Source organism: Protomyctophum parallelum, assembly GCF_964188405.1.
Source record: "Protomyctophum parallelum genome assembly, chromosome: 8".
Lineage (NCBI taxonomy): Eukaryota > Metazoa > Chordata > Actinopteri > Myctophiformes > Myctophidae > Protomyctophum > Protomyctophum parallelum.
Window position 1 is genome coordinate 13,430,698 of NC_139703.1, and position 25,358 is coordinate 13,456,055.

Consider the following 25,358-nt stretch of genomic DNA (forward strand, 5'->3'; position numbering starts at 1 on the left):
GCGCGACTAGGACCCCACAGACTTCTGGTAGGGACAGAGATCTGGTACCCACAACGGTGTGTCCCGAAGTGAACCTTTTAGGTCCCATAGCCCGGGGGGACGATGCTGTGATTGGCCTGTTAATTAATATTTTTTTGTTTCCTTTTCGGGGGGTGGGGCGGGGGAGACACTTAATCAGACTACATATTGTTACATTTTTCATGTTTATTTATTATCGTCAGATTGTTGCCTTCTTTGTCTAACAACGATAAAATAGCCAAGAGCACGACGTCCTTTCGGCCTATGGAATGCAGAGCATCACATGTCCCTCTGCGGCACCAGTACATCAGTTCCTTTTTGCGGCTGTCATCCACACAGTTCTAGCATATTCCGTGAAGGTCGTGAGTTATACTCGTGAGTATTCATAGAATTAGCCAATTAATAGTTATATTGTTCATTCATATATGTTCACTGTATTGTTATTGAACTCTGTGAGGATCATTTGGCTTTCCACATTTTCACAGCAAAAAGCTTTACTCACGTAACTCAACGCTAGCTGTGTGTCTGTCAAGCTAACATTTAGACAACAAACATTACAAGCTTGCTGAAGATGATGAGTTTCACAAGTGTAATGACTGATACATGGTGTAACGTTAGTTCTTGTTAAATATCAACAGACATTTTAGATAATTGGTAATAGCCCTAATTATGAATGTTACCTGGTTTAGTGGTGAAGGGGTATCCGGAGAACTCGCCAGTTTCCTGAATCGCCGGTTTAAGAGTAAGAGGGTCGTATGCTGTCCTGTCCTGGCTGCAAGGTTTATTATTTATGTATTGAGTACATTTCAACAACAATTAAGACCCACATGGGTCCACTTAATTGGTTCCATTTGTACACGCTTGATTTTAGTGGGGAAGCACTAACATGTTTGACCCCGACTTTGGGTATTTAGCACAGCTGCGCCCTCAGGCTCAATGTTATTTTATATGACATCCATCCACAAAACGTGTATCTCGCAAATGCACTCTTTTGACAATAGTGTTAGTTAGGTGACATGGAAAAGAGACTGAATAAGAATAATGTGCACGCCAGGCCATTAAAAACCATTAGAACACCTGAGCATGTAAGGCTAGCTGTGTTTGGGTTTATGGGACCTTCTTGAGAATCCTGCTATGCAATGTTATTGCATAAATGAACACTACAAAACTACTAGTTACTGCATAATATTTGTGAAATACTTCAATGCCATATGGAAATTGCAGTTGTAGTTTGACTTCCTCTCCTGCAGTCAGTCCACTTCGATGAATATCAGCTAGGCTAATGGTTCTCAAGTCAAAGTGCGGTACACGGACCCCCAGGGGTCCCTGAGGGGGTTCCAAATTAGTTAATGGCATCAAAATCAGTTTACCGGTAACCACTTTAACCCATATACATCGGATACTTATAAATTGTCTATTGTCAATCTACAAGCTCACGTGTTGCGAGCTTGTAGATATGTTTGAAACGTTTTAACATCAAAAATCGTTTTGAAGGTCCTTGACATGAAAAGGATTGAGAAACAACGGAGCTAGACCATGCTAAAGGAGAACATGCTAAACTTTTGTCTTTCTCTTCTGGTAGTTCACCATGTCTCTGCCCAAACCTGCTGTGATGAGAAACCTGCTTGCGAAGCGCCTGCGGTTCCATTTGCCCATCGCTTTCACCCTGTCCATCATCGCTGCAGTTGCATTCAAGGTGTGACATTTCAAATCACAAATACTTATGAACATAAAAAGAAATTTCCCAGTGGCCTGTTTGTACCACTTAGGTCTAGTACAGGGCTTCTAAAAGTGGGTGCCTTGACGCAAATCCAGGGTTGCCACAGAATACTTTTATAATATTTGGAATGTCACTTCAGTTTAACCACTTAGACCCAGTCTATACTTAGTAAAACGGACCTGAGTTAAACTTGGTGCGTTCTTTTCCACCTACAGTCAGTACATCAAGTCTCTTCCCCAAAAATAGCCAATCTACAAGCTCACAACGCTGTGTTGAATGTTCACCCCCCAGATTAGGAACGCTTCTGGGGTGGTTAAACGCCAAGTACAAAAGTTATTTTCAGTCTCTCCTAATGGAAACAAATATTCTCTCCAGTTTTCCTCGTGACATACTGTATCTTTGGGGGAAAGATTGACATATTTACGTACGGTTAATAAGACAAAAGCTGCTATAAAGTGAAGGCTCATTCATTGTCTGGATTTTCGGTGGTGAGGTGATCACCGGAGCTGAAATAACGTTGAGTGGTGGTGAGTAAAAACAGAGAAGGGCTGGGGCGGTGGCGGTGGTTTGCACTTTGCGCCTCACCGCGGCTCGTGACGTCATGTTGTAGTTCGGTGGTCACCGAAGATCCAGACTATGTATGAGACTTTACAATGTAATTTAGGGGTGCTGTGGATGCTGATTGTTGCACATTTTGATTTTAGTTTTAGTCATAGTCTCTTGAATAGTTTTTATTTAGTTTCAGTCACCTGGAATGTCTTAGTGTTACTCTAGTTTTAGTCGATTCAAAATAAGATTTTAGTTGTCTAAATCTAGTTGATTTAGTTGAGACCTTCAAAAATGTTTGAGGACCACTGGTCTATCGCATGAAGAAAACATTTGTCTGTCTGTCTGATTGATTCATTGTTCTCGCAGTATGCAGTGACAGAACCCAGGAAGCAGGCCTACGCTGACTTCTACAAGCAGTACGATCCCGTCAAGGAGTTTAACGCCATGAGGGATGCGGGAGTCTTTGAAAGTGTCCGGCCCTCAGGAGAGTAAACGCACTGTAAGTGCTGCAAGGCTTTGGTTTGCAAAGTGTTCACAGATTTTCATGTTCCATTCACAATAAATTGATAGGATTTACATTAGATAGTTAATATTTATTCAAATAGCATAAACATGTGTTTGTTATATTCATAATATCCCCATCCCAGAACCATTAGACAATACAAACATGTATTGTTTTCTTTTGTCTTTCCAGTTCTACCCCATTGTGCATTCCCGGTCTGAAGTTCTTCTTGTCCCATGGATGATATTTACTGATCAGATGTGAACATCGCTATGCTGATAATATGTTCCTCTAAATAAACTTTTATTGTTATGACATTGTCTTCATTTTTAAGTGCATGAAGCTACATTTCAGTACTGATTGTTAAACTAAACTATACAGAAGAATATGTAGTCTATTCTGATATCTGTCAGAAATTGTGGTCGATGTGGTTCTCAACCTGTGGGTCGGGCCCCAACATGATATTGGGGGGATCCCCAGATGACAGTGACAATTTAAAGACCTTTTTATTAATTTAATATTTATTTGTATTAATGCCTCAAAAGTAATCAACAAACTATACTATAAAAACTGGTCAAACATAGACCAAATTGCAAGAGGCAAAGCTTGCTGGCAACATGGTTGATATTCAAGAGACGACTTGAAGTTAAATGCTTGGTGTTATTCTACAGTTGTGAAAGAAGGGGTAAGAAACTACAATCCAAGAAGAAATGCAGTGGATTTATCCATACTACCCATGTGCAAAATATGCAATCAATGATCTTAATAGAAGTATGTTTTGTTTTGTTTAGTCCATGAATAATAATTTCATTTTTTTACAGAAATTGTATGGGTGAAAAAACAGCACAAATATTGTATGGTGGTCCATCCGTCCAAATGTGAGATTGGGGAATGTGGGGTTATTTTCAAAAAATCCCAACAGATTATGCCAATTTCCCCGGTTTAAGGTCCCTGCACACGTCTTTCGGATTTTTTGCGTTTCTCCATTGGTTTTCTGAAAAACGTGTCCAGTGTGCAACCACTTTTAGTCGCTGATCCCTGCTGTTTGGTTTGTCTGTCTATGACACTGGTCTCACATCTTTTAATGTCCCCATTAGGGACCCCCAAATTAATATGTATTTGGACATGGACCCCCATTTGAAAATATTTTGTGCCACAGACCCCCCATGCAATATTTATGCTGTTTCTTCGCCCATACTGTATGAGGCCCTCTTAAATTGTTACAGGAAAAAATGGCTGTGACTTTCGTTTTAAACTCAACTGCTTCTGACTTGGCAAAACTAAAATGATGAGTGGTTTGATATTAAGGATGTGGAAAGTAAACCGTTCAGAAAAAAGGGAGTGAGATTACATATATTATCGAGTCTTTTCATATCCGAAAGAAATAGTCAGACTTTAATGAAAACATCTATGCTAGTTTTTTTTTGTGGCTTTTGCCTTTATTTTATATTTTTTATGGCTGACAGGAAATGGGGAGAGAGATGGGGGGATGACATGCAGTAAAGGCCGTCGGGATCGGGAGTCGAACCCGTGGCACACTGCCAGACTGGATTACGAGCCACGGCGCCTGGACCGCTGAGCCACGGCCCAGGCTAGTCTTGATCCAAGTCTAGCAGTCTCCGATTTGGGATGGGCTGTCGCTGTCCAGTGCTGATCTGAGACAGGGGTGCCTCAGGTGAGCTTGCAAGGCCTAGGCTGTTCAAGGGTGGTTCAAACAATACTTTACTTTTACTTTATTTGGACAGAACAATGCATATTAATGGACGTAAATACACCGGATATAGCACAGTTGCTAATTATCAATGAATGATACAATGAAATGTTGTCCATGCTTGATATGGTCAGGTTAGTGTCACTGTGTCCCTCATTTGTACTTTGTACTAAGTTTAAGACCTGCCACCAATGAGCATGTGAGAATTCTTCAAAGGTTCTTACATTTTTTAAATTTGATTTACAAGCTCACAAAGTTCACCTAACTTTGCTACTACAGGGAAAACATGCTCATATAATATAAGAGCATGTTTTCCCTGTAGTAGCAAATGTATCATTATATTATGATGATACACTTTTTTCTTATCGTTTTTTGCTGTTATCTATGCTGTAGTATTGTCTGGAGGGAGGTACAAGTTACAGATTTACAAAGTAAAACCTTGAACCACAATGCATTGTGAGCTTGTAAATCTGCTATTTTCAAATAACCGAAGTATAAACTTTAAAGTGGTTAAACTGATTTTGATGATATATTAACTGAAGACATTTTGTTGGAGACCCCCTGGAAAATTAGCCTCGGTCGGTCCCAGGCTTACTTATCTGCGAATGCTGGAACGGTTAAACGTCAAAGACCCCTGGGTGGTCCCCGCACCCGATGTTGAGAGCCTAGTCCAACGTCGGTTTAAGCCAATCAAAGTGCAGTGCGAATCTGCGACTGCTGCGCCCGCCTGTCCGGGCAATGGGATGTTACACCTCTCCTAGCTGAGGAGCCAATCAGAGTGCAGTGCGAGTCTGCGGCCGCCCGTTCGGGCAATAGGATGTTACACCTCCTACCCCTGGCGCTCTCCCTCCCCAGAGTCCCCACTGTCCCCCACCACCGCCACCAGCAGCAGCAGCGCGATATTCTTCTTCCTGGTTGTAGAAGTGTTCTGGATGTCTTTCTGCTAGCATAATAATACAACAAACTGTCATTATCAGACAACACGTCTCATGTCGTCCTGAAACTAGCTGCATAATGGAGCCGAAAAGGAAAATATAAGAGTACGTATGAGCTTTGTCTTTATTCCAAAACGATTAAAATAAAACCACCAACCCGAACAGGTAATGTGACAGTTATTAACTGAAAGCGGTTAGCTGGTCAGCTAACTGTGCTAGAGAAAGCTTCAGTTTATAGTTATACAATCTCGCGACACAAAAAATAACAAATCTACATACAAGCCAACGACGGCGCATCACCGCGCGTTGTTCGCTTGTAGATCTGTATTTTGGCGAAAGGCGACACCGTCGTACTACGGCGTGTAAATAAATAAAATAAAAACAAACAACATTTAATTATTTCAGTACATTTTCTCAAGACAAGTACTGTACAATCTACTACACTATACAGAGGTCAAATATATTGTACTTTTACTCCTACAATTATTTGAAAACTTTAGTTATTATTACTTTGTAAATTATTATTATTATTATAAAACCTACATTATCCACTCCAGCCCTGTATTACATTCCTGCCATTTGAAAATAGCAGATCACAATGCGTTGCGATGCGACACATTGTCCAAAATAGTTTTATACATTTTAAAGCTTGTGAAATGGGACATTCTGCATAATGAGTAATTTCTACTTTTGGTACACTTAAGCACATTTAAGCATGGACTGGCACAGGAAATTGGCCCTGGCATTTGTGGTCTTCACCGGCTCAATTATTTTTGTTTTTTTAATTACCGGTAATCTTTCTTATTGTTTTGGCTCAGCCCTGGCCCCATGACTGGCCAGCCTTTCTGGCATATGCCAGGATTGCCAGACTGTCCAATCCGGGCCTGTTTTGATAGCAATAATTTGTACTTTTTTGTGTGTTCCAGACATTTACTTATAACAGATTAGTACAAAATGTGAGTACTTTTTTCCACCACTGCTGTGTATGCAGGTTTTGACAGGACTTGGACACATGCAGTAGCTGGGGTGCAACAACTACCTGCCCCAAAAAGATATACCACCATGGAGAGCAAGGATAAAGTACAGATGAGGAATCACCCCCGCAGGTAAGTGAACACATGAACAATACACAGAAGGTATACAGGGTTCCAAAAGGGCCTATGTATTCTATAGAAGTGTTTCTGAAAATGGGATCCAGGGTCCCCCAGGGGTCCTTTGAGGAGGTTCCAGGGGGTCCCGACTTCCCAATATTTACCCTTTTATACCCTTTTTATATGGATATTCATTCAGTCAGTGTCACGCAAAACAAACAATTGACAATTCTAGAAAACAATAATAAAGACAACACAAAACAATAAATAGACTTGGCTCCCATATGACATCATGTCTAAAAGCCAGATGTTGGAGGGGACCCTCAAAATGTATAGGTTACATACGCACAACAACTTTTCAAATGGGGGGTTTGCACCTAAAACATAACAAAATGGCATGGAAAATGTTTTTAACCTCTGTTCCCTAGAAGGAACATGTTTCCAAACCTTCTCACCAATTTACCATGGTGCTGTGCAACAGCAACTGTGTTGACCTATATGACACATCTATCATTGATGGATTGAGTTGTGTAATCAAGGGAATTAACAGAAAATGCGTGACAGTAGTATGTGTAGATTTCACTTTTTCATTGTAAGCTGTGTTGTCCGTAAATCAGTCTTTACTGAACTCAGAGAGTCAAATGGACCTTTTAAAATGACACTGAGGATTTCACTGAGTAGGAACTCAGTAGGAACTACTGTTGCCTCAGTCCCTCTATGGGGTGGGTGTCTGCACTGCGTTCGGTCTTATCTACTCTGCTCACATGTTCACTGTTTCCTGTAATTATATGTACAGTAGCAGGGATGCTGGGAAGTAATTTTAGTTGTTGGTCCATATCCGGCCCTGTTATTGGCTGACAGTCTTCATCCACATCTCATGTTCTCTTCATAACCTTTACATTCTCATTTTCAAAACAGCAATTCCAAACATAGTGACAGGACTCCACATTGACTCCTCTGTCCTGTGGGATTTGACTAAGTTTTAGTATTAGTATTTTTACAGTGTGACTCCAAAGAGGCGAGCCATTTAGAAGCGTCTGTGTGAACCTGTATCTTTGCTATTTTTGCTGAATGGTTGCCTATTTTCGCAGAATATTCTGACATACCGTAATTTCCGGACTATAAGCCGCGGCTTTTTACCCATGATTTGAACCCTGCGGCTTATACAACGGTGCGGCTAATCTATGGATTTTTACAGCTAACGCGGAGCCATCTCAGGCTCTGAGCTAACGTAGCTGCGGCTTATAGTCCGGTGCGGCTTATAGTCCGGTGTGGCTTGTATATGGGATTTTCCCTAAATTTGGCTGGTGCGGCTTATATTCAGGTGCGGTTTATAGTCCGGAAATTACGGTAGTCAGAATATGGATGCTAGGATGCATGCATGTGGTTAAAAGACCAACACGACCCATTTCAAACACTGATTGTCTGTGATATATAGGCATTAAATAGGCTTAAAGCAATTGTCATTGATTCTTATGTTGCTATATTAGGTTCTTGGCTTATTGATCTGCTCTTGTACGGTCATTGCTGACTTTGTATTCTTGGGTATTTAACATCTTAAAACATGTTAATGATTATATTTTTGGGGTGTGTCTCTGAATAACCAACAGAAAAAATAACAAGACTAAGCCCCACTTTTAGCCCAAAGAGGCCATGTTGCGCCTTACACCCAACCCCAAAAAGTGTCGCTAAGGAAAAGCCGTGGATTATGAGAAATTGGGATGGTTTATCTTAGATTATGAGCTATTTTGTTCTTACAAGAAGTTGCTATGATGTTATTCTGGCCTTTTAACGTTAATAAAGTACCATGATCTGCCCTATCTTTTATACTTCTTTGAGTGCTTGGATCGCCGCTCTTTCTTCCATGTTATTTTGGCCTTGAGGCTGATCACTCAAATGGTTAGGATTCATCTTCCAGGTTACATGCGCTTGGAAGGTTTCAAGGTAATCTTCTCAAAGTACTGTATAACAAATAAACCCTTCAATCTGGGACAGAATCTGTCACTTTAGATGTTGCTTTATATATGAAACATACGATTTTCAGAAAACTGTTAGGATTCAGAAGGCGTCTTTTGGAATCGGCCTCGGGTCTAAATGGGATGAACACAAGTAGAAAAGCATGCACATCCAAAATGTAAAATGCCGGGTGGAGGGCAGAAGCAATGCATCAATGAAGAATAGTCCACACACTGGGTCATGCTCCAAAAGGCTAAATATGTATTGCCACCTCGTAGCACCTGCTACAAGGTGGTAATAAATATTTAGTCTTTCAGAGCATGACCCAGTCTGGAGGCTCTATATTTGTGCAATGTGCAATTGACGGAGGATGACAGGTCACCAAAATCAGTAAAATCTTACCTGTTACAGTTACAGAGTACTGCTACTCTGGTGTCCGGAACAGCATCTGTGTATCTCAAACAGTGACATGTACTCTACTGTGACAGACTGCTGCCATGGCAGTCATAGCGTACTCGACTATGATGAATTGTCATCTATCTAGTTTACTATTGTATGGGCCTTTGGGAGATAGAAAGAGGAAATGCAATCATTTGGCTTTTGTCTAGACCTATAACTCACATCAGTAGCTCCAAAACTGTTCACACTTCACAGAGCGGCTCTGCACAGTGACACCTGTCATATTTAGCAAGTCAACTACCACAAATAAAGACACACTGTGACAGTGATGTGTTTTAAATGGAGCAAATGAGACGTTGAGTGTGGAGAACTGAGTGTGTGACTGTGTGTGGCATCCTGGCGTCGCAACAGAGCGAGAAAGATACAGATTTAGTTTCATTTTCTACCATTTGACAAGTGTCAATACCCACAGAAGCCCGTATTGGGCACATATCTTTTATGTAGAAATCTTTTGTTGGAAAAAAGGAGAGCAAGAAAAGGAGAGCAAGTTGAGTCTAGTCTCAGCTGATGTCTCATATCTTGACAGTCTGCTGCTGCTGTTTTAAGCATTGCTTGGTAGTAGTTGCTCTGGTGTTTGAAGCTATTTTTGTATGTAGGTTATTACAAAAAAAGATTCCTTCATGAAAGTTAAGCTAGAGAATGTGCAGTACATCCCAAAAGTACATAAAAGGTACAATAACAACTAACAGATACACGTACAGTAAATGTAAAATGTACAGTGCAGTTGCAATGACAGCTTTATAAGTGTTGTAATTCATGCGTTGTAAGCGCTTTTTTATTGAACATTTTGCAACGTATAAAGTTATTAAATATGTCGTCCATTCCTTGGTACATTAAGTTATTTGTCATATCTGGAACTTTTGTTTACAAATCCTAAAAGCCAAACAGAAATGTATTTTGTATGTTCCAATGTTCAATGACCAACACAGAATTAAACGTGCATCTTGTCTGTCCCTCCTGTGCATCTTGTCTGTCTGTGGGGGACTTCAGGCAGTTGAAGAAGTTGAGTGAGGACAGTCTGACCAAGCAGCCAGAGGAAGTCTTTGATGTGCTGGAGAAGCTAGGTGAAGGGTGAGTCACACACACATGCACGCAGCCACGCACACACACACACACACACACACACACACACACACACACACACACACACACACACACACACACACACACACGCGCAACTTTCATTCTACTCAAACACATCTTCTAGCTTTCTTTTCCTCTCTCTCTCACATACACACACACACATTAAGCTCCTCCCTCTGGCCCTACACCCTTGTCATAAACACTGGTTCTTTATTTCCTGTTTCTCAACTCACTTCCTTTTCTGAACTGTGTGTGTGTGTGTGTGTGTGTGTGTGTGTGTGTGTGTGTGTGTGTGTGTGTGTGTGTGTGTGTGTGTGTGTGTGTGTGTGTGTGTGTGTGTGTGTGTGTGTGTGTGATCCTGTCATCATTCTCTGCCAACCGCTGGTCTTTGTGACTCACTGTGACCCTTCAGAGTGTTGTGTGTGTGTATATCTGATATAAACAGTGTGTTTAAGGTTCATTAAGATGGCAAAGATTGTTGCCATTATACTGAAACTGTCCAATCATTGTGTGTGTGCGTGTGTGTGTGTACAGGTCCTATGGCAGTGTGTTTAAGGCTCATTATAAGGAGACTGGAGAGATTGTGGCCATCAAACAGGTTCCAGTGGAGTCTGACCTTCAAGAGATCATTAAAGAGATCTCCATCATGCAGCAGTGTAACAGGTAACATTTACTGTTATCATCACATGTACCATTACAGCTGAATGAAGTGTACTCGGGTGTGGAAGAATCAAGGCCAATGTTAATCATGACCAGCGGGGACCAGGCAATCGTATTCGGGGACAGTTTGAATTAATCTGTCTCGGTTTAAATCTGCCCTAAGTCTAATTAGTCTGGGTTCTAAATATCGGTTTCAATATATTTTCACTTCATTGCCCAGCCCTACTTGTACACCATTTATTTTCTCCTTGGCCACATGGCAATACACACTTCATTGATAGAGTCTTACAATGAGATGTGTTGTTGACTGGCTTTACATAATGCAAAATATGTTAATTTAAATAAAATACTGGTGGTCTTCCATAGCTTGCTCTCGCCACTACTGGTCATATTGTGCTGCTTTGGTGTCCACATGTTGACACTGAGGGCCGACCGTTTGGGCCGATTGTTGGTGCCAAAGATGAATCTGGAACATGAACCATACAAGGTTGTTGCTTCAGTTCTGTTTTATTCAAGAAACAGAGCTGTTTAAATCACAGACAAAAGGAATAGTGTGGGGAGAAACCCCAGCAAACCAAACATACTGTAATGTATGACTCAATGTGACCAAGTAAAGCTTTAAAAACATGTTCAGTTATTACTTTTTAGGCTGCTAGCGAAGGACGACTATGTTGTTCTGCCTGTTCCGCCACATTTTTCACTCAGTCAAAAAGTCAAAAAGTGAACTGGCAGATAGCCATGAAAGAGAATTCACGTTCCTAACTGATGTTGGTTCTCAAAATTATATGCATTTGGCTGTCGACCCATCTCAAAACATTTGATCTTTCATAAGATTTGAGTTAAAAAAGGAAGGCTTTTATACACCTGCACCTGTAATATGGTTAAACGTGTAAAAAATATTATGTACAGTGTATATACATTTTCAAAAATAGCAAATCTACAAGCTTGTAAATCTGCTATTATTTAATAGCCAAAGTATAAAATAATGGACTCCACTTTGAGAACCAATGTTGCTTTATCAAATCTAAAATGACACGGATGCTTTCCTGGTTCAGTTCCAATATAATGCGTCAAAAACTCCCAGTCTGTCCCAGCAAGAGTGAAGGCCTTGGCAGAAGGAAAGGGTCAATGACGCTCCAGTCCAATGTGTGTCAAGATTGGCTACTTGCTTGCTCACATTAAGGTGGGAGAATTAGAAGCATCAAATCGGCGATATTCGACTGCACAAATTATTAATCCTTTGAACTGAGCGCCGATGGATTTACCAAAACTCACACATACAGACACGCCATTTTGATTACAGATTAGATCCCTGTTTCCTAGAGAAACATTCAATGAGACATCCACATGGAAGTTCTCAGTCGCCACAACTGATTTCAGACATTTGGGTTCCATAAAGGTCAGCCTGTCACACACCAAAAATAGGCTATTTTAACATTGACGAGATTTTTTAAGTGGTGAAACTATCAATATTATACATGTTCAATCCAGAAAACCCTAACTGATCTCTGATATTTAATAAAAGCAAGCCTCAATCTGCATTCTTTTGCAGATTGGCTGGCTGTATGGCTACCGAAACGCATTACAGATTGTACCAATTGTTCATGAAACACAATGCGTGTGTGCGTGCGTGCGTGCGTGCGTGCGTGCGTGCGTGCGTGTCTCCTTTCATGTTGTTTCACCAATGGCAGATTAGGACTTGGCCCAACAACACATTCTTTCAGTCGTGAGATTAACATTTTGCTTCGATCCCTGCATCCACATTCCGTAATGTTGCCTCTACTGTAACTGTATGCATTGTCTTGTATCCATCAGCCCCCACGTGGTACGGTACTACGGCAGCTACTTTAAGAACAGTGACCTGTGGATCGTCATGGAGTACTGCGGAGCAGGGTCTGTGTCCGACATCATCCGACTACGCAACAAAACGGTAATATAACACACCCTGGTATACAGTACACACACACACACACACACACACACACACACACACACACACACACACACACACACACACACACACACACACTTTACTTACTTACTTGTGCTTATGGCTGTCCATCGATTTCGATGATGACGTTGCTCCAAGCGTGGGTTATTGGGGGGGGGGGGAGCGGCGGGGTTTGCGACGGTGCCATTCCATGTGGCTATGTAGGCCAATGCGTGAGCCGTATGGATTGCCAGATGAAAGGAGGTCCCCTGCAGCACGCTGGTGTCACTGTACATGTTGCTGTTTTCTCCTCTCCGTGGTCTGCTCCTGGAGGTGTGCGATGCCCTCGTGACTGATGGTGCCGCTAGGTGTGGCGATCAGCAGCCAGCTCTTCCAGTGCAGAGGGTTGGATAGCACAGCGCTTCAGGAGGGTCTTCATGTGGTCCTTGTAGCGTTTCCGCTGTCCCCCGGGAGACCTTCCTATAAGTGTGTTTACTGTATGATGAATTATAGACATGGGCATCACATAGAAAGTTTTACCAATAAGGGTATTATTGTTTGTTGTGTGTTGTAGCTAACAGAGGAAGAGATAGCCAGCATACTGCAGGCTACGCTGAAGGGTTTGGAGTATTTACACTTCATGAGGAAGATCCACAGAGACATCAAGGCAGGAAACATCCTGCTCAATGCGGAGGGACAGGCCAAACTGGCTGACTTTGGAGTGGCAGGACAACTCACTGTAAGAACAACACCTACACAGTGCAACCCTGTCTACTTTCTATGACGTAGAATATTGTTAGATACCCTCGCTGTCGGGCGACATAATGTGTCATTTACGTCATATTGTCTCTTTATTGTTAATGCCGTTTAATGTTTGTGTTTGCACGTTTGTTTTACATCACCTAATCAACATGAGTTACTATATTAGCGCCCCTCACTTCACACAGATGTTTTGTAAATTAACGCCATACTATGTGTCACACAAAATTTATCAAAGGTAGCAGATCTACTGTACATGCTCAAAACGTTGTCCAGTTGAAATTAAGACAATCAAGATGATAATGCAACTGCTAAAATGTATTCAATGAATGCTCCGTCAATCTATTAATCAATTATTTGATTAATCATTTCACGCCTAATTGTCTTAGAATAGATGAAAGAGGACACTTGGGAAAACTTGGATGAGATAATCATTTCTTTATCTTTTGTCTTTGTTTCTCTCTTTCCTTATTTCTCTTTATTTTCTTGTTACATTCTTTCTTCTCCCTGTGAGGACACGATGGCCAAGCGGAACACGGTGATCGGCACGCCGTTCTGGATGGCTCCCGAGGTCATCCAGGAGATCGGGTACAACTGCGTGGCAGACATCTGGTCGCTGGGCATCACGGCTATAGAGATGGCAGAGGGCAAACCCCCGTACGCTGACATACACCCAATGAGGGTGAGGCCTGGCACAATTATTGCATAATCACCTAATGGCAATTATTTGAGATGATCGCGATTGATTTGCATAATCATTATAATCGGGCGGCCATGGCTCTGGAGGTAGAGCGGCCCCTTGGGAAACGGAAGGTTCCCTGTTCGATCACCGGCTCCCCTAGAGTTGGTGTCAAAGTGTCCTTGAGCAAGACACTGAACCCCTAATTTCTGGTTGGTGCCTTGCATGGTTTCCTCTGCCATCAGTCTATGAATCTGTGTGAATGTAATGCACAATGATAAAGGCCCTATATAAATGCACAATTTATTTATTTAACCGTTTCCATTCTGTGTGTGTGTGTGCGCGTGTGTGTTGTCTTCCAGGCTATTTTCATGATCCCCACCAATCCTCCTCCAACGTTAAGGAACCCAGACCTCTGGACTGAACCTTTCAGAGACTTTGTCCACCAGTGTCTGGTGAAAAACCCTGAACACAGAGCTACCGCCACACAGTTACTACAGGTAACAATAGAACCCTGAACACAGAGCTACCGCCACACAGTTACTACAGGTAACAATAGAACCCTGAACACAGAGCTACCGCCACACAGTTACTACAGGTAACAATAGAACCCTGAACACAGAGCTACCGCCACACAGTTACTACAGGTAACAATAGAACCCTGAACACAGAGCTACCACCACACAGTTACTACAGGTAACAATAGAACCCTGAACACAGAGCTACCACCACACAGTTACTACAGGTAACAATAGAACCCTGAACACAGAGCTACCACCACACAGTTACTACAGGTAACAATAGAACCCTGAACACAGAGCTACCGCCACACAGTTACTACAGGTAACAATAGAACCCTGAACACAGAGCTACCACCACACAGTTACTACAGGTAACAATGGAACCCTGAACACAGAGCTACCGCCACACAGTTACTACAGGTAACAATAGATTGATTGATTGATTGAAATATTTATTAACAGTTTGTAGAATTTACAGTACATTTTAAGCACAAACTCAATACAAAGACTGTCAACTGTGAGTGGACGACCCAATTAAGCATTACACTTGTTTACAACAGGGTCCACATTGTTCAATTCATCAAAACATTTAAAGACATACAAACATTTAGAGACATACAAATAGACATTTCTATGTAGCTAAATTCATCATATGGGAAGCAAAAAAGGGAAAAGATACAATATACAGTGAGGGAAAATGGGGTGGGGGGGGTGGGGGGGGATTCAGATTTTACAGAGGCCAGTTTCGAATTGCAGCCATCCGTAGGTGCCCTTTGAGAGCGGTTTTGAAGGAGTCAAGGGATTCACATGTCTTAATGACTGTTGGTAGGGCGTTCCACATTTTGGTGGCATAGGAGCGAAAATAATTTAGTCCCTTGTTTGTGCCGAATCTGGGTTGTACATGGTTTGTTGTACTCCCTCTGGTGTTGTGGGTGTGGACTTCGTTTACACTAAGGAAGTATTTAGACAGGTACATGGGTATCTTGGTGGTGTATCGAATCTTGTGGACCAGACCCATTGCAAGATGCTGTACTCTGTCGTCGACCCTAAGCCATCCCAGCCTGTCAAAGTGGGCAGGGGTGAGGTGGGTTCGGGGGGTGAGGCCAAGTAGGAGCCTGACCAGTTTGTTTTGGGAGGTCTGGAGCCTTGTTTTAAGGGCCTTTGAGGTGCTGTGGTACCAAGAGGTGGATGCATAGTCAAAGAAACCTTGTACGAGGGCTCCTGTTAAGGTCTTCAAGGTGTTTTTGCTGACTAGTGAGGAGATCCTGTAAAGGAATCTTGTTCTTTGATTGACTTTTTTGATTACGTTGGTGGCCATCTTATCACCGGAAAGATTGGCCTCCAGGATGGAACCTAGGTAGGTAATTTGATCTTTTCGTGTGATAATATTGTCACCCACTCTAACCAAGAAGCCATCTGCCTTGCTGAGATTACTATTTGATCCGAAGAGGATGGATTCAGTTTTTCCCAGGTGTAAGGATAGTTTGTTATCAGCGAGCCAGGTGCAGATAGAACCCTGAACACAGAGCTACCGCCACACAGTTACTACAGGTAACAATAGAACCCTGAACACAGAGCTACCACCACACAGTTACTACAGGTAACAATGGAACCCTGAACACAGAGCTACCACCACACAGTTACTACAGGTAACAATGGAACCCTGAACACAGCTACCGCCACACAGTTACTACAGGTAACAATAGAACCCTGAACACAGAGCTACCACCACACAGTTACTACAGGTAACAATGGAACCCTGAACACAGCTACCGCCACACAGTTACTACAGGTAACAATAGAACCCTGAACACAGAGCTACCACCACACAGTTACTACAGGTAACAATAGAACCCTGAACACAGAGCTACCACCACACAGTTACTACAGGTAACAATAGAACCCTGAACACAGAGCTACCACCACACAGTTACTACAGGTAACAATGGAACCCTGAACACAGCTACCGCCACACAGTTACTACAGGTAACAATAGAACCCTGAACACAGAGCTACCGCCACACAGTTACTACAGGTAACAATAGAACCCTGAACACAGAGCTACCGCCACACAGTTAATACAGGTAACAATAGAACCCTGAACACAGAGCTACCGCCACACAGTTACTACAGGTAACAATAGAACCCTGAACACAGAGCTACCACCACACAGTTACTACAGGTAACAATAGAACCCTGAACACAGAGCTACCACCACACAGTTACTACAGGTAACAATGGAACCCTGAACACAGAGCTACCACCACACAGTTACTACAGGTAACAATAGAACCCTGAACACAGAGCTACCACCACACAGTTACTACAGGTAACAATGGAACCCTGAACACAGAGCTACCACCACACAGTTACTACAGGTAACAATAGAACCCTGAACACAGAGCTACCACCACACAGTTACTACAGGTAACAATGGAACCCTGAACACAGAGCTACCGCCACACAGTTACTACAGGTAACAATAGAACCCTGAACACAGAGCTACCGCCACACAGTTACTACAGGTAACAAATAAAACCACATAAATGTGAAAAAGAGGTTGCGCATCAGCAATGGCTTTCAGTGGAGTGCCAAACCCAAATTAAGTATACATCAAAAGCTATGCAGCCTACAACAAAAGCTATGCAGCCTTCATCAGAGCATGCTCTGATGAAGGCTGCATAGCCGAAACGCGTTAGCGTTCCATTTTGGTGTGTGCCAATAAATAAATGGAAATGTGAGTACCTTGTCCCCCGCTTGTTTAATTTTTGGATGTGCTACCTTTTTGGATTTTTTAATTCCTATTTTTTTAAATAAACCACATAGTAGATCTTCACTGGAAACCATGAACAGTATGTCCAAAACTGTTACTTTTCAGGAAATGTAAAATAGGTATTTTTTTTAATCCACTGGCTTCTTTGCAGCTTGTAGATCTGCTACTTTTGCTATATATTGCTATATATTATCCTCAAAGTAACGGTGCTGGACAGAGACGGTGTTCATGCCATTTCCTCTCTTTCTATTGTTTTTGACAGCATCCCTTCATCCGCTCGGCCAAGTCCAACTCCATCCTCAGAGCTCTGATAACGGACGCCATGGACATCAAGCTGAAGAAACAGGAGGAAGCTGAACAGAGAGAACTGGACGCAGAGGATGATGACAACTCTGTGAGTATGCTCACACACACACGCATACTTTAGATGCTTGTATGTGGAACGAAGCAAAGATGGTTAGCAGTAGCTTGCAATGCATACACATAATAATAATTAAAATCACACATTCCAATTCTGAAAAAATAACCCCTTGTAGACTAGCCGTTGGGGGAATATACAGTGCCATCCCTAACATTTAGTCTAGTTTGTATTTGTTGACTAAATGTTATTTTCTTTTTTTAAATGAGGTTTTCGTCAGTGACAAAAGGTAGTTGACAAACATTCATGGTCATAGTTTTAGTGACTCCTCTCCCGTGTTGCAGGACGAGGACGAGGTGGACATGGGGACCATGGTGATGGCGGGTGGGACAGGGGACTCCGGGACTGTCCGCTCCCTCTCTTCCATGGGCGGGACGGCCCGCACCATGATAGAGCACGATGATGAAGACACGGGAACCATGCGGTCCCAGCTCGGCACCATGGTCATCAACTCTGACGAGGAGGATGGCGAGGACTGCGGCACCATGAAGAGTAAGACGCTGTTTAACTCAATACAAACCCATGCCAAAGATGTCTTTTTTGTTTTTAAAGCTCACACCGCGAATGACATCTTTTAGTTTTGACACTAAATCTGAAAATGAGATGAGAAGATTTATGTTAAAAATATTATTCAAAAGTTTCCAAACATTTTAGCAGATGCACAAGCTTGCAGAGCATAAAACGACGCACTGTGAGCTTGTAGATATGCTATATATTTGAAAAGCCAAAGTGTAATATATGGGTTAAGTGGTTAAAATGTTATTGTGATGCTGCTGGGGAGCCCCAGGAACCCCCTCAATGACCCCTGGGGGTCCACTCCATGGACTTTATTTGAGTCCACATTTATAAAATACATCACAAGAGCCCAAATATTTGTCAGATGTCATTTTATTATGCACTCGAAATAGCATGGCCAATTCCTGCACTGATAATTGGGGACAAATCCCTGCTACTAGCATCATGTCCAGGGGGTGTACTGTACTGCTGTACATGTTACAAAATCAGGAGATAGGCTTCTGCCCTATTGGCCATGTGGCTCAGGAACCATTGGTTCTCTTACTTCCCATTTCCCCCCAACCCTGAATATGAAACCTTCTGGAAAGCAATCACACTGCACTTATTTGTATAGCCACTAGGGGGCACATTCACACTATGTCTGTTAGAGTATTGGTGTAGGTGTCTACTATGTGCTGGTATGTATGCATGCTCATCAGTGACAAGTCACACCCAGAAGATAATAATTAGACAATATTTTTTTCTAAAATGACTCCACTACTGAAGAGCACTGCTATGTATTAAAGGTATACTATAAACTATAATGCTTCATTTTAGGGTAGTGATATTTTGGTTAAAACAATGTTTTTTTGTTTGTTAAAATTGGTAGTACTTAAGATACTCACATTTCACACCAAGCACTATACAGGACATGATTACAGACATTAGCCTACATTACACAGGCACACACACACACACACACACACACACACACACACACACACACACACCAGTCTCCAGTCTAATGTTCTTGTATTGTGTTAGCAAGCATGGATCTTCATTTCCTGCAGTTTAAACCACATTAACATACGAACATTTAGAAGAAAAGTCTTTCCATAAGCACTGTGTGTGACTGTGTGCCCGTTTGCGTGCATGTGTGTGCCTGCTGTGCCAGTGTGTTGTACTTTATACATTGTGCGGCAATGTCACACACAATTGTCAGCTGTTTTCTAAGATTAGTATAGTAATACGAGTGTGTGTGTGTGTGTGTGTGTGTGTGTGTGTGTGTGTGTGATTGTGTGTGTGTGTGTGTGTGTGTGTGTGTGTGTGTGTGTTTTCAGCATAATGTATTAAATCAGATTATTGATCCTTACTAATGGCGATGTACAATCAGAAGAAGCCTTTGTGTGTCTTCTCTGATTAGCCATCGGACACACACACACACACTCTGTGTGTCTTCTCTGTTTCTCTGCCTATTACTGACAGACTTGCTCTCTCTCTTATAAACATGCACAGATATGCAGGTTGACTCATTAACCGCAACGGGGTCCTCGGTTAGCCCTCAGCTTTTGAACTAGTGATTTAGAAGGCATTTACAGAATCGGCCTCTGGTCTTAATGGGTTAATGTGCAAGGATACATGGGAACAACAACAACAACAACACAAACTGCCCAAAAGTCATCTTTATACAACGGACCGTGAAAAGTGCATACCTACACAGACAGCAGCAGTATAGAGCGTCGCAGTCCCTCCCCCTTTCAGAACAACGAGTGGCCCAGGAAATTAAAACGCAATGCATTTCCCCATAGGCAGTTCTTATTTAATTTATTTAAAGACCTTTTAAGCGTCGTACGAAGCCAACTCTTGTCGTGACAAATCATGACAACACACACAATTTTTCGGGCCAAACAAAGAATTAGAAAGTAGAAAAAAACGGCAGGTTACAACACTTTTTTTGTTGTTTTTCTTCTTTGTAATTATTTGTTTGGTCCAAAATATTGTGTGTGTTGTCATGATTTGTCACGACAAGAGTTGGCTTCGTACGACACTTAAAAGGTCTTTAAATAAATTAAATAAGAACTGCCTATGGGGAAATGCATTGCGTTTTCATTTCCTATGCCACTCGTTGTTCTGAAAGGGGGAGGGACTGCGACGCTCTATTGAATATAGCTCTAACCAAATTTAGCCCGTGTTCGTTTTAAATGCAATTCAAATGAACCATAATGTAGCCTCTGATAAATTATTTAGTAGTCGTACTCTGTCTCCAGCACAGTCCCCGGCCCTGCAATGTTTTGCTTTGGCGAATACATGGATTTAATTTGCCAATTACTCAAAGCTACACTTAGCTGGCATTCTCTTCCCCGTCCATCCTACAAGAAGAGACACTTTAAACAGTGGAAGGTTCTTTTAATCAGTGTCTAAATCACTGGTTTAAAATAGACCAGGGAGACAGTGTAGTCTCATGTAGTGTTAATTTTGACAGCACATTTTGATGTAGTTAGTCCTAGTTGTTTCAATAAAATGTAATTTAGTTTTAGTCATATTTTAGTCATCTGAAAAGTTAAAAGACCAAACAACCACACCAATGATTCGCCATGCAACTCCTTGCAACAATAACATGCAACTACTTGCAACTCCGAGTCCTTGCGACAGAATGGTGCTTTAACTTGCCTATAACAATATACAATTTAGGCATTTAGCAGACGCTCTTAATCCATAGTGATTTACAGTAAGCAAAAGCAAAAACATGGTAATACGTCAAATACATAAAAGTAGTCATCAAGAATCATACTTAAGCTAAGAACCTAACAGTGGAATATAATGAAACAATGCGTATACACAATAGAGTGCTATGTCTGCATTAAATGCTATTCAAGTTACATAAATTGAGCCTTTGCATATGCCTGTAAGGTCGTCAAGGCTAGAGCAAGTGCTACTGACGGATGGAGTCTGAAGAGGTGGGTTTTCAGACTACGGCGGAAGGTTGGGAGTGAGTCTGCAGTTCTGATTGCAATGGGAAGTGCATTCCATAGCCAGAAGGGAGAATAGTTTGGGACGTGTGGAACGTTTTTACTAGTGAATGTACTTCAGTCAGGACAACTCAAGAATGGATGGAATATATATTTATTGAATATCAAATGAGCAATATATTCATTATGGTTTGGCGATGTATTTGATCTGCTTTTTAGGTACTCAGATCAAGCTCATCAGTCACGACCATAGGGACTCCGAATCCCCCATACCTAAACAGTAGATCCAAAACGACAGGTGGTAGCTGGGGTGGAGGAGGGTGAACAGCAGGTTGTATACAGCAAGCAAGCAAGCAGGAGGAGGAGTGCAAACCCTTCCAGTTTAAATAGCCGGTATGAAGATGGAGTGAGTGTGTGATTGGCTGACTGAATCATGTGAATGAGAGCGTGATGCTGAGGTGGCCCAATAACGTCCGGCAGCGACTGCACTGAGGTTTCCTGAGTGAACTTGCTCCGCACATGTCTGTGACAGGCGCGATGCTCATTTCTTCCAGCTTCCCTGCGTTGGCTGATCTGAGTCTGCGGGAGGGTTTGTAGGGTCCGATCAGACTTGCAAGATATGGTGGTGGTGCCATACCTTTGGTTGCTTTGAAGGCCAGCATCAGAGTTTTGTACTCGCTGAAGGCAGCGACCGGGAGCCAATGGAGGGAGTGGAGAAGGGGGGAGACATGTGAGAATTTTGGCTGTTTGAAGTCAAAGCGAGCTGCAGTGTTCGGGATCAATTTGAGAGGCTTAAGTGCACATGTCGGTATGCCATTAAGGAGAGAGTTGCAATAGTACATTTTTGATATGTCTGATGTCTATCACACACAAGTGCCGAGGTGCTCAGAGTTTCAACAAATATCTGTTTCCACAGCAATGATTTTTGCGACGTGGCCACAAGCGTATTTGCGACTAGTATTTTCTCATTCCAAAAAACGTGCAAATAACTTTGGAGACAACTTTGATAGATCACCCGTATAATACATGGCCAACAACACCCAGACTTACAAATAGGTTCACACTTAGGGAACATCAATCACGATCACAAACACCACCAAGTACAATTCATTAAACAGGCATTTGGCTTGAGGTGAATGGTGTACGTCACAGTATGCACACCGTTACTGATGTAACAGCACAAGAGCATGCTTTTTAAACCAGTGGTTCTCAAACTTTTTTATAAACTTCTTCGATATAGCGCTTTTCAAGGTACCCAAAGTCGCTTTACAGAACAAAATAATAAAAACTGTTTAATTGATAATTATTTGGCCACGGACTCCCATCTGAAGCGTCTTTTGCCAGGGACCCCCAGAAGAGAAGATGTACACACAAAATGTTTCAAAAAATAGCACATTTACGAGCTGCTATTTTTGAATAGCCAACACACCTAAAGTGGTAATTTTAACCACTTTATGTGATGCTGTTTTAACTACTTTTGCTGGAGACCCCCTGGAACCCCCTCCATGGACCCCACATTAAACCACTGCTTTAAACCTCTCTGGTGTAGAAACTTCACAGCAACACACATCAGTATACTTTAAGACCTAGAAAGAACAGATCGTTACAATGTGTGCAGAGGACCTATGAGGATAGCATACTAGTATACGCCCTTGAACCCATGGATTAAAGTTCTCAATCACCACGGCTGATTATTTCAGTCATTTGTATTCATAGAGGCCAGCATTATGTTTACAAGCCAAGAGAAAGACACTTTCTCTTGGCTTGTAAACATAATGCCTGATTTATATTTGGTTGCACGTCAGGTCGTGCACAAAATAAATATCAGACCTAGTCCTGTACAAGCTCACAAGCATTTCAGTGCTAAGCTTGTGAGCTTGCAGATCGGCTATTCGCAGTGAGCGACACTGGCACACGACTAAGTATAAAAATGCATTCAGTGATTCACAACCTTTTTTAGTTTTAAAGACCCACAGTTTGATATGAACTAGGCCACAGACCCTCATTTGATAACGATTTGTAGCTCTGGGACCCCAGTACACACTTTAAAATCCTAAATAATTTAACTCCAATCTGAGTTAACTCAAGCCCTTTATGGGTGGGAGTAACACAACCACAAGGGCATATTTAGTTCCCAACTACCAGTCATTTAGCTTCCACATTGAGAACCAGTGCACACACTGAACATGGTCAGAATTATGACACTGAATGGAATTGGCCAGCTTTAAGGATTGAATCCAGGAAGCACTTGCAGTGAGCTGACAGTTCTAGCCACTTAGCTGGAGAGGAAATGGACGGCTATTAATTATCTTAAAAGAGACACATACATTATACTTTATAAATTAAAAAAAGATTTATGCCAGAGGCTAGGGCAGTGGTTCTCAAAGTGGACCCTGGGGGCCACCAGGGGTCCTTGAGGGGGTTCCTGGGGGTCCCTGCCTGGTACATTTGTTAATATGGCATCAAAATCACGTTGACCCTATGCATGAAAATAGCCAAAATACAGGCTCACTTGATTGACCATTTTTCAAATATTGTACACACAATATCTTTTATGGTATAAAATATTGTCAAAATATGGTCATTTGGAAGTCCTTGACGTGTAGAGGTTTGAGAGGCACTGAGTTCCACCAAACATATAGTGTACAGGCCAAATATCTTCTTAAATTTTATCTTTCATAAACACAACTTATTTATTAAGTGTGGGAGCTTATGATTGCCCTCAAAGATGGCCTTACATTGGCACAATAAAATCTTCCCCTAGAATCATTTTACAAGAAAACACTTTAGCTTCCTAAACATCAAGCACACATAAAAATATATGACATCTTGACAAGTGGCTTTTTGGCTATGCAACACAGTCACATACTATACTATTTTGAAGATTGCTTTTCAATCTGATATGCAGTACTGTGTGCAGGCGTGCCTAACTTTGAGTAATTTTGAGTGGGGAAGCACATATAAAACCTCCTCACTCGCCGCAACTGCTGCATTGACATTTATAGCATCCATACCTACGTAGCAGTTAAACAATTTATTATCGTCTTCCGTTCTCCAGCTAAATGTCCAGCTAATAAACGGATGTGAGCCCATGCTCTGCTTGGCGCCAATGACCAGGCACCAGTGCTATGCGCACTTTGTGCATGTACTACGTCATATTGTTGTATAGTCTGCGGTACTTTTTTAAAGGTGTAATGAAATGAAAAATAAGTTTTTCACACGTTTAGACCATATCCGTGATCATTATATGGGCATACCTAACAATGGATACCAAAAAAATGGGACAATTCTCGTTTTTGTGTGTTTTTTTTATATCAAAAGTCCATAAAAATAAAAACGTAATTACTTTGTGGGGGCACGGTGGCACAGTTGGTAGTGCTGTCGCCTCACAGCTAGAAGGTCCTGGGTTCTATTCCTGCTCGGGACGCTGTGGGTGCTGGCGGCGTGTCTCCTCCTCCGCGTCATCAGTGCCCATACCTGAGGCGGGGTTGGCAAAAGGGCCCTTCTGTGTGGAGTTTGCATGTTCTCCCCATGTCCCCTAGGGTAGGTTCCCTCACAAAAAACATGCAGTAATCCTGGTCTCTAAACTGCCTCCCCCTGGCCAGCCGGGGTGCCTGATGGAGGGGAAAGGAACTGGTTGGAATAACGTGTTCCTTCCACGCGCTACGTCCAACCAGGGAAACTCACACCTGTGTGAACTGAGTGGTGCAACCCCCCCCCCTCTTTCTCTCTCTCTCATTAGCAGGCAACTGCAGCACTCTCTCTCTGTTTCTGGCATAACAGCGCACAACAGCGCCCCTACTGGTACTCATTATACTGGTGCTCATTAACGTCACATAGATAGGTGAACACAGACACACGGGTCACATAGACAGACACACAGACATTGCTGGTTGTAGGAGTGGTTGCACCACTCAAAAAGTGAGACACAGGGGTGAAAAATGGGTTACAAAATCATGGGATAAAAAGAATAAAGAAAAGTGAGAGCTGAGCCAGAAGGCAAAGCTCTGTCTACCGAGCAATCTTCGTTCCTACTCTCACCTATGATGATGAAGTGTGGGTCATGACCGAAAGAATAAGGTTGCGAACACAAGCGGCCAAAATGAGTTTTCTCCGACGGGTGGCATCTC

The 25,358-nt window shown here is 42.2% G+C and overlaps 2 protein-coding genes across 3 annotated transcripts in view; both read left to right on the forward strand.

Moving 5' to 3' along the window:
- The first annotated feature begins 236 nt into the window (after positions 1–236).
- Positions 237–25,358, forward strand: part of LOC310863481 (cytochrome c oxidase subunit 6C-1-like) — a 47,073-nt gene continuing 21,951 nt past the window's right edge. The window contains exons 1-4 of one of the 2 annotated variants that reach the window (XR_014569668.1): positions 237–393; positions 1,601–1,714; positions 2,654–2,786; positions 2,982–3,090. Coding sequence is in view for 1 of the 2 variants with exons in the window: in XM_083771846.1 (XP_083627972.1) it covers positions 1,607–1,714; positions 2,654–2,779 (234 nt within the window). In the remaining variant the exon portion in view is untranslated. Of the gene's footprint in view, positions 394–1,600; positions 1,715–2,653; positions 2,787–2,981; positions 3,105–25,358 lie in introns of those variants that run through there. The other variant, XM_083771846.1, reaches the window with a different exon arrangement.
- Positions 5,382–25,358, forward strand: part of LOC310863478 (serine/threonine-protein kinase 4-like) — a 37,562-nt gene continuing 17,585 nt past the window's right edge. Inside the window, exons 1-10 of the mRNA XM_083771841.1 lie at positions 5,382–5,540; positions 6,427–6,541; positions 9,932–10,012; positions 10,559–10,687; positions 12,500–12,614; positions 13,189–13,353; positions 13,888–14,055; positions 14,415–14,552; positions 17,609–17,740; positions 18,049–18,256. Coding sequence (XP_083627967.1) covers positions 6,498–6,541; positions 9,932–10,012; positions 10,559–10,687; positions 12,500–12,614; positions 13,189–13,353; positions 13,888–14,055; positions 14,415–14,552; positions 17,609–17,740; positions 18,049–18,256 — 1,180 coding nt within the window. The 5' untranslated portion in view covers positions 5,382–5,540; positions 6,427–6,497. The remainder of the gene's footprint in view (positions 5,541–6,426; positions 6,542–9,931; positions 10,013–10,558; positions 10,688–12,499; positions 12,615–13,188; positions 13,354–13,887; positions 14,056–14,414; positions 14,553–17,608; positions 17,741–18,048; positions 18,257–25,358) is intronic.